The following is a 12429-nucleotide window of genomic DNA, read 5'->3' as shown; positions in this document are numbered from 1 at the left end:
AAAATATTCTACACGCAACTAAATAAATTTTATTTTGTGTTTTCTTTGCAGTTTTTTAAAAATTAAATCTCAATTTTATCTAAATTATTTCAGCTTGTTAATTAGAAAAAAAAATTATTTAGTTGTTTTTGTAAAGTTGAATGTAGTCTTCTAATTTGACGTGGGGTTTTAAAAAAACAAAGAATTTTAAACATAACTAAATTTTGTTTTGAATCAGCCTATACATTTCATATATTAGTTTTAGCCTTTAGGATATACTAATAATAAGACATATAGATTCATTTAACTAGTTTCAATTATAGTAAATGATCAAAACCGAGTAATTATAAATAAACTAATTTTAGTTGGTAGTCTGCAATTTTTTTTGTTTCAATAAATTAATATTTGGTCCGCAATAGTTTTATGAATAAAGCAGTCATATATATTGTACATAGCTAATCGTTTGAGAATCAATTATGTCTATATAAGAATGTTACAACTTAGAAGTTAGAACATACCAACATGATAATCCGTACGGTGCAAATTATATATCTTTACCATCTTTGAAAATTGAATGCTTTTTTCCTAAGTCAAAGTCTTAAAAATTATCTTCTTCACATTGACTCTTAGTTCTAGTCTTCTATACCTACTTCATAAAAAGATCTAACGACGTGGTTATATGTAAAACATATCAAGTTAAGTTTCTTATTATCAACAACATATATTTGATCAAATTATGAGTGCAACTAGTTACCCAATCAAGATACTAATTCAAACTACTAAACTCCATAATTTGGTATTTTTTTGTATGTCAAAACTGTATGTTAAATAAGCTAAGGAAATAGTGTCTATTTGTTCATTGAAATTAATATTTCATATTTCATCAACAATTTTTTATTTTATTTCATATCTTATATATTGGCAATAGGTACAATTCGGTACAAATATATATAGTTATGAAATTGACACATGAATAGTTGTTGACCATCCTACTTTGTAGCCAGCCATCATGAATCAGCTAGGAGCTGCCTTTTCTATTTTAGTATCATCTAGATGGATTTATACATTATTACTAATACAATATTAAATCTACGTACGTATACTTACATATTAGTTTATTCTAACTTAAAAAGTACGTATAGAGTATAAACTATATTTCCATTTTTGTTTCTTTTGCTTTTACGTTTACGTTTGTTTGGTTTGTCTTCCATTCTCTGAAGGTGGAATAAGAAACAAAATATACTATATCCTTTGTCAATATTGGATTAAAGACCATTTGTCAACATTGAACTAAAGACAAAAGAAATAGGAATCAAAAATTAAATCATGTGTATAAGATCCTTTATTTTTGAAATTTTAGTTGAGATCACGTGTTACTCATTTATTTATTTTCAATTGTAAGTTAAAATTAATTTTGTGTTATTCAATCATGAATTTGAATGAGATATTTAGGTTTTAAAATATGTAAGATTTGTTGGTATTATTTTTAAGAATTAATTTGTGTGGATTTGAAAATCTCTGCAGTATACCTTGGATTTTTAAATTCTAATTATTTTCTTATTAATCAATATGAGATTTTATATTAAAAGACTCAGTATACAAGGATTTTAAAATCTATTAAGCATGGTAATGCCAGCATTATGCCAAAGTTTAGAGCATCGTTGACACATATTCAATTCTTTCAATCACTTTCGTATCCAAGTCGTGGAAGTAAAACCAAAAGCAACTGCCTAAAAATTGTTGGATAGAAAAATATTATCGTCAAAGAGAAAACAATGACTGAAGACTCCTTTTTCTTAAATTTTCTATATATCTACATAAAACTATATACTGAAATTTGTTTATATACCAGTTTTCCTTGTTTTCATCCATAACTTAAGCTTCTTCCATCTCCATAATACTTTCAAAACCCAAGAAAAACTTACACGGACAAAGACCTTTATCAGAATATAATTAAGGCCAAAATTTGCCAAAATGTTGACATTACGTGGGAATGGGATATATGTACTTAATATTTAAGGACAATACTATGAAAATTCAATCACGTAAAAACAGTCCCACGATGAAATACAGGAGTACTATTGTTTCTAGATTATAAACAACCTTTCTAGTTTCTAGTTAATTCTTTATTTCAAATATCAATCTTGATAGTCAATTGACTCAGTTCTGAACAAGTCTAGATCGGCAATTTAAAAAAAAAAAAAATAAGAAATACACAACTTAATCGTGTTAGCCAATATATAGTGCAGGTGTAAATAAGCTAAGAGAAAATAGATCCTTAATAAATAAGTTGTGTAACTACTATTCTTAGCTAAGAACAATGTCCAATAACTACGCCGCTGGTAGTAAGACCCTTAATAAATTCATTCGATCGAATACTATCATAAAAGACATCATCATTTAACCAATGTTAGTGGAATACATTGAACGAGATTGCCCATTGATATACTCAAATACCATTTACACAACCATCATCAATATAATTAGCACACAATACATTGAACAAGATTGCCAACTAAAATACTCAAAATACACACAGATATCATTACCACTGTTATTACAATACATTGAACCAACTTGCCCATTGAAATACTCAAATACCACAACACAAACATCATTAAATATAATTACCGCTGTCATTAAACTAAGTTTACTCTCCCTGTTTTTTAGGATGTTGTTTTAGTTTCAATCGTATAAATAAAAGTATCTAACTTTTCTACTATAAAAGAAGAAATCATTTACTAGAAATTCAACCAATTTATAATGTGTATCGAAACTTCAAAAAAGAAAACTTATAAAAAATGAAATAAGAAATAACCGCTAAAACCATTTTATAATTAGAGAACAGGGAAAATATAGAACAAGTTTGAAAACTAAAATTCGAATACATAGATCCAACAAGCATTTATTGAATATATAAAGTTAGATAATTATCTAATATTATGATTAAAAAGGACAACGAAATAGTATATGATTAAAAAGAGCAGTAAAGCTAGAGATTAGGAAGAGAGTAGGTGCTTAACCACCATTCCGAAAACATGGTTTGTTTAGTTTCTCTTCTCTAATTGGAGATACTCTTCTTTAACTTGTTAACCGTGTTAGGAATCAACACACGCTTTATTGCATTAAATTAAACGAAAACTCTTCATCTTTTTCTTTCTTTTAGCTGCCCACCAAAGAAATGAATATTCAAGTGAAATGTGGATCACATGTGTTGATTCATGATATAGGGACTGGTGGTTTGAGTTAATTAAGTAGTTGTTTTGCATGATGACTTCTTTTTATAAATTATACTATTCTTTAACTAGAATTTGAGCGGGCTTTAAGATTAATCTGTGGAGCCATGCATTTCTCTCCCTCAAATTCTAGTTAAAGCCCGCTCGGATGAGAAAAAAATTGTAGCAAGAAAATGTGAGTTATGTTTTCAAAATAAAAAGACACTTACTTGGAACGTTCAATCCCCAACTCCTCAAACGATCTCTTGTAGTCAGCCTATATCACAAATATAGCAAGCCAAATAAAATTATGAAGCGTGCTTAGGTATCCTCTCCCGCTCTCCGGATACCAAACTGAACCGATATGCATGTGCATTCAAATGATTTGGATAGATTGCTTATAATCGTGATCTATTAATCCCTTCTCAAATCTCAACCAAACATGATGATTAATGAGTTGATTCTTTTGAGTCCTTGACCCATGTGTTATGACGCACTAATGCACTGTCCAATGAGCCAACCCATGTTGGTAGTAGTAGTACGTACGTAGTAGGTGAGGCACATAGGCAAATTAATAGGATCACCTTTTAGACTCAGGCGAACACTTTTTATAGGTGAAGGCTTAGTTAGAGGCTCTAATTAAAGGGTTACATCATCTCTATGTAAATCCGGTAAAACAATTTGTCGTAGTAGAGAAAAAAACTCTAAAACTGCAATTACAAAAGCAGTTGTAATTATTGTATATACCTTGGAGATAGGGGAATGCATGTGGTGGGACAATGGTCTTGTCCTCCTTACACATGGCTTATTTTCACCTAAAACAAAATTTTGTCTTTTCTTAGAGTGAAAATAATTTAGAAAAATCATGTTACTGTGTTTGAGAAAAAGTAAAAAAAAAAAGAGGAGTTTTGCCATTTTTTTTTCTTTTAATTTTACCACCTAAAATATATATAGCAGGTGTAAGTACATTGTTAATCTAAATTCCACATAACTTGGTTATCTATCTAAAAAAAAGTGGTTTCTTTAGTAGTTCGCAAAAAAGAATATTATATTTGCCTTGTTAAAGGAATTTTCGCTGGCATGGAATGAGATATATTTTTGAAACTAATACGAATTTCTAATTTTTTTTTGACAAATTCATATATTATTTTGAAGACAAATATATATAAGGATATTTAATCGGAGATATTATTTAGACAAAAAAACATTTAAAAAAAAAATAGGTATATTCGGTATACTGTAAGTGGGCCAGGAACAACGAGACATATAATAGTCTGAGCCCACAAAGTTTAATTAGTGGACCGCTGACTCTTTTGGAGTTTGCCAAGTGAGCCCCATTTAAGTTTTCAGAGATTTCGAAATTGAACCCCATACGTTTTAATTATTACCCTAACGGACCCTCACTTTTGATATTGTAGTCCTTGTCATAGACTCCATAATAAACTTAGAAATGTATCCAAAAAAAAACTTGTAAAAGTAAGACAATAATAGGACAATGAAAAGATCGAGAGTATTTGAAGAGCAGATAATCCAAATTCTTGAGATGGTTTTTTAAAAAGTAAAATTATATTGAGGTTTACTTTCATTGTATATAGACTTTATAAACACATTCCTACATAGTAACTGTGAAGAAGACATTCCAAATGGTATTGCCTTAATTTTAACACCATGTCCTCAAAACTTTCAAATGTTTCATTACGAGTGGTAGACTTTTTCCATCCACCGGTAACTTAATTGTTTACAAAGAAACGGACAAAAAGATTTGAACATAGAAAAAAAAAAAACATGTGGTGAATGTTATTAACATATAGAAAAAGGAAAAAGTCAAAAACAGAAAAAGAAAGAAAAGGTTAAAAGTGAAATAAAAGAGAGCTAAGTTGGCAAATCTTGTAAGTTTGCACGCGTGGGCCCTTAACCATATGTCACTACAAATTTGTTTTACTGCTGCATTGCATCTGATACAACTAGAACAATCATAACAAATTCATAAAATACTGTTTCATGCTTAACATTAAACAACCCAAACTACACATGTTTTAAGTTTTTTTTCACTGTTCGCTCTTCGCTGGCCTGCTTCTCCCACATTTTATTTTTTGGTTACCTACCTAAAAGAGTAAAAGCACTAAACAAAAAACTCAAACCTCCCCGAGAAGAATGAATAAATTTTTTCTTAAATTAGAACTTCGTGACTTTTTTTTGTTCTTTTTTTTTTGGAAATGAAACCGTAGGTTCCTGTCAGAATAATATAAACACTAAATTGTACACAATGCTTTTAAAAAGCACCACCAACTCCAAAAAATTGTCATCCCTCGTGGGTGTTCTGTTCCGTCTACATTTCTCCGACTCCAAAGTCCTTTTCTTTCTTCTCGCCAGCGCAAGCTATATATAACCGGAACTTCCCAACCCCCATTCAGAGTCTTTCAAGTTAGCAAATGGGTTTTAAAGGTCTTTCACTCACCCGCTTGTTGCTTTTGATTAACGGGTTTCACCTGAACAGCAGAGGGAACCGCATGCACATCCGGGAACCCTGGAGGCGTCTTCCCCATACCACCTCCTTTCATGTTATTGGCAGCTGCTGCAGCCGCGATGGCTTTCGCTGGATCCGAAGTTGCTGTAACGGCTCCTGTGACTGGAAGACATGTGGCTGCACCAGCAGGTGCTGAACCTGACTGTTGCTGATGTCTTTGAATGTAATACCCACCAGAAGGAGATATAGTGATCTGTTGCTGTTGATGTTGATGTTGATGTTGGGCTTGCATATAAGGGTTCGAGAAGAAAAGCTGTGCTTGCTGCTGCAACCCATGCTTTGGCAACTGCTGCTGCTGTTGTTGCAACTTGGATCCAGAGCTCGTGGTTGGGTTTCCGAGAACAGAAGGACCGTTATTCCTTCCACCAGCAGATGACGCCACTGCTGCAGACTGCAAGTTCTTAGACTGCTGAGATGATGAATGAGTAGTAGATGAAGCTTGTCCAGCTTTATTCGCCCCCGAAGAAGCGGAAGCAGTTGTTCTTGGGCTTCCACTGGCGTTTTTGGAGACAGAAGACGTTGAAGGCGACCCAACTATCATTGGTGGAGACGGAGCCTGGTGGTTGGTACCTCCTTGCACCTGCTGCATTGGTGAACCAGAACCCATTGGTTTTGAGTTTGCTGCAAAAGATATCTGCGATTGCTGGGGACGGCTTTGCTGTTTATGCGAGACGTTTCTAAGGGACGATGCAGCAGCAACTGATGATGATGGTGACAGAATCGAAGGAGACTGAGCTTGGGAAGTATTTGATGTCCTGGGTGAATTGTTTTTCCACTGAGAAGACTGCACCTGATTGTTGCTCGACTGGACAAGGTTCTGGGGGAACCCTGAATTAGCATTTGCAAACTTGGTGGTTCCTGCAGGTGACGTGGTGATATTGTGATCAGGGAAACCACTCCCATTACTTGCCACGGGCCCTTTGGTTCTGGCAGCAGAAGCAGCGACTGAAGTTGCATACCGCTGCTGCTTCTGGAGATACATGGTATAAGGTTGCTGCGACTGACTCCGTTGCATATGCTGCTGCTGTTGCTGTTGTTGTTGTTGTAGTTGTTGCTGGTGATGATGATGAGATGTGGTCATAGAACCCGAACTCTGTGGCAGAGCAGAACCAAGGTTGAGCAAACGGGATGAGCTATCTACAATGCTACCACTCGTGACAGCAGACACAGATGCATCAGCTAAATCGTGTTTGTTAGAGAAAGCAATCGACTGCCCACCATTCCCACCACTTATTTTCCCTGTTGTTCCTCCTGTCTTCCTTTGTTCCTCTGTGGTATTAGCAGCAGGACCAACAGACCCAGATTTTCCATCTTCTAGAGAAGCACTGTAGTTTATTTTCTGTTGAGCTGCTTGAGCAACTGCCATCATCTGATAACCTTGCCTCGCTGCTTCTGGCATGTTGTGGAACATAGGGTGATTCTGAGCAATTGAAGACATGTTCAGGGTCGGAGCAGTGTGAGCCCCATTGAACGTTGCAAAGGTCATAGCATAACCCTGTGACTGGAAGGATTCTGCACCAGCTTTTGAAACCTGCTGCTGTGCTTTCTTTTCACCATGGCTGCTAGACGAGCCAACCACTCCACCACCAGGTGCTGCTGAACTCATCAAAGCCAAGTTGGTTGGTTGCATTGCCATACCATAGTTCTGGCCACAAGCAACATTGGAACGCGAACCCCGGCTATCAGCAGTTGATGGGCTATCTTCCCCAACAGTCTCGCTATGTTGAGTTGCATTTTCTCTTGGTTGCTGCCTATGCTGAAAACTCAAAGGTTGAGACCCGACTTTGTGAGTTGGAAATCCTTGGGAGTTCCCGTGATTAATCGGTGGCCTCAGCTGTTGATTCTGCAGATGCTTTTGTGCTGCTGAGGAACCAGTGGAAACACTCCCATTTTGGTTGCTAGGAGCATGGCTCTGGAGCATTTGACCATTTTGCTGCTGTTGTTGCTGCTTTTGTGGCTGATGATGTGGAGGCTGGATCATCTGGGAGGAATAGAATTGACCATTAAAAAATGGCATCGGTTGCCCAGGAGCTCCTCTATAAGCAGGTGGCGCACCAACATGAGCTGGGACTGGAAACGGATAACCGTTATTCTGCAAAATGGCAAGGTATTGTGTTTCATTTCCTGGCATGGCTGGATAACTGAAGCTCATTGTTGGCGCACCAGCTGGAGTAGCTAATGCAGAAACATTCATGGAGGTTGAAGAAGGTGTTGCTCCAGAAGACGTGATACCACTATTAGAAGGTCTGACAGATGCAGCAGCTATTGTAGCAGCTGCATGAGGCTGTTGGCCCATGGGAAAAATGAATGTAGGTCCATGCTACAATGGAAGAAACAAATAACAACAATGAGCTTGTAAAGACGAAAAAACTTGATATGTATGCCAGATAAATGACAAAAAAAACTAACCAAGATGTTATTGGCTGCTCCAGGTGGCAGAGCTTGTTGAAGCAATATTTGATTTCGTTGAGCTGTATCTACTGAGCTTTTAGAAGTAGATTGAGAGTTCTTATCTTGAACAGGGTTGGAACTTCTACCCAAAACACTCCCCTGAAGTTCTGTGGGAGGCATGAGACTGAGATTACAGGCCTTGGTCCCATACAGTGGAGCTGAGCCTGCTGCTGCAGGCCAGAAAGGATTCATCTTTGTAAATTGCTGATGAGATTGAATATTTCGAGAAATGTAGCAGTGTGTAGCACATCGCTTAGGCCTCGGTTGATTAAAAAGTAAATGCGGAGGAGGCTGCACAAGATCAAAATTTAAATTAATAACAGCACATCCAATGAAAATGTGAAAGAAAGTGTGAAAGAGGATTTTTCGAATAGCACATCCAATGAAAATTACCTGCATTGCTGCAGCTGATATGGAACTGGTATCCGTAGGCACAACTCCTTGTGTAGGTGCCGCCATGTATCTGTTTCATCAGAGTTTCCATTAATTCAAGGGGGAGAAAAAAGGAGACTTTGCAAAGTTTCACATGCTAAAATTACAGAAAGCATACCCCATTGTCGGAAGACCACCAGGCCAGCCAGGCATTGACATATGCAGAGGTAAATGGCTACCTTGAGCTGGAAAATTCAGAAAAACAAAAAAATGAGGGACACCATTTTAACTAAAACACCAAAACTCAAGAAACAAGGAAAAAAAGCTTTACCTGTTTTATCAGGAAGAGATAGTTGTTGTTGTTGCGGTGGCTGTTTCTGAACATGATGCTGCTTGTTTACTATACCCACATGATCAGATTTATCAATGTCGAGTTTGAGTTCACAGTTCCTCTCTAACTTATGGTGTTCAGCTTCCGCAACCAACCTAGGTCTCTTCTTCTCCTCAGAATCATGAATCGTCGACGTCGGAGCACCTCTATCTTCCTTTAGAAGAGGCTTTGCTTCCTGCTACATGCATTTAGTGTAGACACGGGGGAGAGAATTAAAAAAAAAAAGAGGGGGCATAAAAGAAGAAGATAAGAAAAAGAGAGCCAAAAAAAGCAAAGAAAAGTAATGATGGATATCCCCCCAATTATCACAATATATATTACCAAACAAAAGTAGGTCCCACTCACCGTTTCCACTTCCGTGACTTTAGGTTTAGCTTCTGCTGCCACACATTCCATCATCTCTCCGCCGCCTCTCTCCGATGAAGATCTCACCGGCGGTGGCGCCTGAACCAATTAAAAAAAAAATTAGCAAAAAGCTATCCAAAAAAAAATATATATATAAGTAAAATAAAATTAAATAAAAAATTGACACTTACCATCAGATCTATCTCAAACTTCTCCTTTACCGGTGAACTTCTGCATGATTAAAAAAAAAACTCTTCAGTACCAAAAATTAGGTAAAAACTTTTCAGGAAAAAAAAATGTATAGATTTGAATGCGTACGATTTAGCTCCTAAAGTGGTAGCGCCATCACCATCGGATCTAAATCCTGAAGAAGACTCCACTTTCGGCAATACAACTTCCTCTTTTGACAGATGATTGTTCTCCGCTCTTTTCTCACTTCCTGATCTCGAATCTAACGCCGCGTGGATTTCTCTCGCTTGAGGAATGGTTGAATCCAACACAGAGCTAATTCCTTCGCCGGATCCTGAGCTTTTTAGCTGATCACTCAACGGAAGTTGACTTTTCGAAGGAGCTTCACCTTCGGATTTGATCGTAGTGACGCGAGAACTGTTCTCGTCTTCGTATTTGACGTGTCTCGGTTTCTTTCTTTTAGGAGCTGCGAAAACCAAAACGATAAAACAAAGTAAGAAGGTGACGAAAAATACCAAAACAGATCGTTTTTGTTTGTGAATGGAGAAGGAAGACTTACCGATGGCTGAAACATTAGACGAACTCGAATTTGCAGCCAGTGTGATAGATGATGATTGAGGAAGAGTTTGAGGATTAGAGATCGGCGGCGATGGTACTCTAGATTTGACTTCTACAGTTGATTTCGCACCTGCCTCCGTCAAATCGTTTCCGGCGGATTCTTGTTTTGATGTAGCTAAAGGCATCCTCATCATACCGTACAACACTTCAGCAATCTCGATCTCGATCTCGTCTTGTACAGCCACCGGAGATGATAACTTACACGATGATGATGACTTCGGCGGTAACGGCTTCTGTTTCGTCCCCGACGGCTTCACAAGCAAAAACTTCACAAGTCAAAAAACAGGAAGATGGAGATGGAGATGGAGAGATATGGGAGAATGAAAACTTATGAGATACTAACCAATTTTTTCCGGACAGAAACGCTTGAAGAAGAAGGAGATGTAGGAGCTGGAGGAGACGGAGAAGCTAAAATCGAAGCCGGACTAACTCTATTAGCTGGAGACGTTGACGATACTTGCCGATGGATTTGTTCACCGGAAGCAAAAACACCACCGCCGGTAGTACTCGACGCCCATGATTCATGCGGTCTCTTGGTACAAGCTGTAAAAGGAAGAAGTAAGAAGACGAAGAGATTAGAAGATCCATGAAGAGAGATTTACTAGATCAGCGAGAGATTTGTTTACAAATGTAAATTTCCACCTCTCTACCTGACCGAGCTTTTCTAGGAACCGAAACACCGATCATTTCGTCCGCGGCTTTCCATGTCGACACAAGAGGTGAAACCGGCGCCGGAGAAGGATTCGATCTGAAAACTTTCGTCGGCGGAAAATTCTTCCTCTGATGGTGGTTATTAATATTGTGGCTGTGATGGAGATTACCGCTACCACCGTTGTGATGATGATTCGAAAGAGACGATGAGAACGAAGCGGCGGAGATGTTCGTCGGAGGAAGCATCTTCAAAGAAGACGGTGGTCCTACACCTCCGTCGTCGTATTCTTCATCGTCGTTAACACTCTCTTCAGAGCTATCGTCACCACCGTCGTCTAGATTACCGTGAACCATCATTAAACGTTCTCCTCTTCTCCTTTTACTCCGGCTGTTTAACCGATCTCTCTCCCTATCTCTTTCTCTTTCCCTCTCTCTGTCTCTATCACGTTCCCGATCTCGATCCTTCTTATTACTCCCTCCTCGATCTCTCAACCTCGCCGCCTCCGGTAACTCCACCGGACCTTCCTCCTCTGAAAAAAACAAAAAAAACATCAGAATCAAACGGTTTCTCCCAGATCTGAAGAAATAACGTAAAAATGAAATGAAAAAAAAAACCTGGAGAATCTCTGAAACTTCCGGCTCTATGTCTCCGCCGTGAAATACCATTTCCGGCAGCAGCCATAGGTACTCTTCTAGCTTCTCTATTTCTATCCATCTTTCTTTGTTTCTCTATAACTCTCTCCCTCTTCTTCCTTCTTCTTCTCCCTAAAATCGTAACCCCTTTCTCTCTCTTTTATCGCTCTCTCTCTCTTTCCTCTATCTCTCTACTTGCTTCCCATTATCTCCTTTATTTGTGCTCCTCATAAAAGGGCAGTAGCGAATAAATCCACGGCTCATATCTCCCTGCCGTAAAACATTTTCTCAATCTTCACCGTCGGTGTGAATTCATCTAACGGTCACGATCCGCTTTATAACCAGCTGACAAAATCTTAGCCCTCCGTTAATAATAAGAGATCTCACAAACATTAATTAAATATTTCCTCTTTTATTATATTTACCACCGATTATTATTTTATTATTTATCATTTTTCAAAAAAAAGTAATCTTTTTATTTATTTAATTAGTCAGCATCCAAGGTGAGACCCACACAAAAATGATATCTTATTTGTTGTAATATTTTAGTATTTGTTAACAGATTACTAATTTTTTCGGTTTTAATTTATAATAATAATATTATTTTCCTAGTCGGATTCATGTTAAAAATTATTTTGGACTGTTTAAACATGAGCTGCCACGTGTCAAGAGTTTGACATCACACGCTTCCGTCTGTATTATCGTTACCAATATTTTATTGACTTTACTCTCTCTAGAAAAATAAAATATTAAAAAAATAAAGAAACAAAAATATATTAGTAGTCGGAAACATAAAAATAAAAATATTTTATAGTATTATAGTAGCATATATTATTGCAATTAAATAATTTAAAAAAGGCTCCTGGGGGGTAGTGTACTGTTGTCCACTAATCGCGATGACTCGTGTGAAAAAAAAAAATACTGACATAAACACGCACAAATATGATAATATTGTTTTTTAAATTTTCATAAAGAAAATGTCTTGAAAAGATGTATCACCGGTGATTACCGGTAGAAAGAGACAATGGTAAAGGAAATCTGACGATCAGAATGGAATC

General features: G+C 37.0%; 1 protein-coding gene across 2 annotated transcripts; it reads right to left on the bottom strand.

Annotated features, from left to right (window-relative positions):
- Positions 1 to 5349: 5349 nt before the first annotated feature.
- Positions 5350 to 11756, bottom strand: LOC104746688 (protein TIME FOR COFFEE). Of its 2 annotated transcripts, none has more exons than XM_087488594.1 (12): positions 11354 to 11756; positions 10738 to 11268; positions 10431 to 10630; positions 10029 to 10338; positions 9599 to 9935; positions 9472 to 9511; positions 9281 to 9379; positions 8876 to 9110; positions 8723 to 8789; positions 8566 to 8635; positions 8131 to 8463; positions 5350 to 8041 (listed from the first exon to the last, which is right to left on the bottom strand). In XM_087488594.1, the coding sequence occupies exons 1-12, from the start codon at positions 11451 to 11453 to the stop codon at positions 5645 to 5647; spliced, it is 4719 nt and encodes a 1572-aa protein (XP_087344720.1). In that variant the 5' UTR covers positions 11454 to 11756; the 3' UTR covers positions 5350 to 5644. The 2 variants fall into 2 exon arrangements, with proteins under 2 accessions (XP_087344720.1, XP_087344719.1); XM_087488593.1 differs by having other exon boundaries at positions 8876 to 9113; positions 11354 to 11679.
- Positions 11757 to 12429: the final 673 nt, after the last annotated feature.

This window comes from Camelina sativa, chromosome 15, assembly GCF_030686135.1.
Source record: "Camelina sativa cultivar CO46 ecotype springtype chromosome 15, ASM3068613v1".
Taxonomy (NCBI): Eukaryota; Viridiplantae; Streptophyta; class Magnoliopsida; order Brassicales; family Brassicaceae; genus Camelina; species Camelina sativa.
The sequence above is the reverse complement of the archived record's forward strand: the minus strand, read 5'-3'. Positions and strand labels throughout refer to the sequence as shown.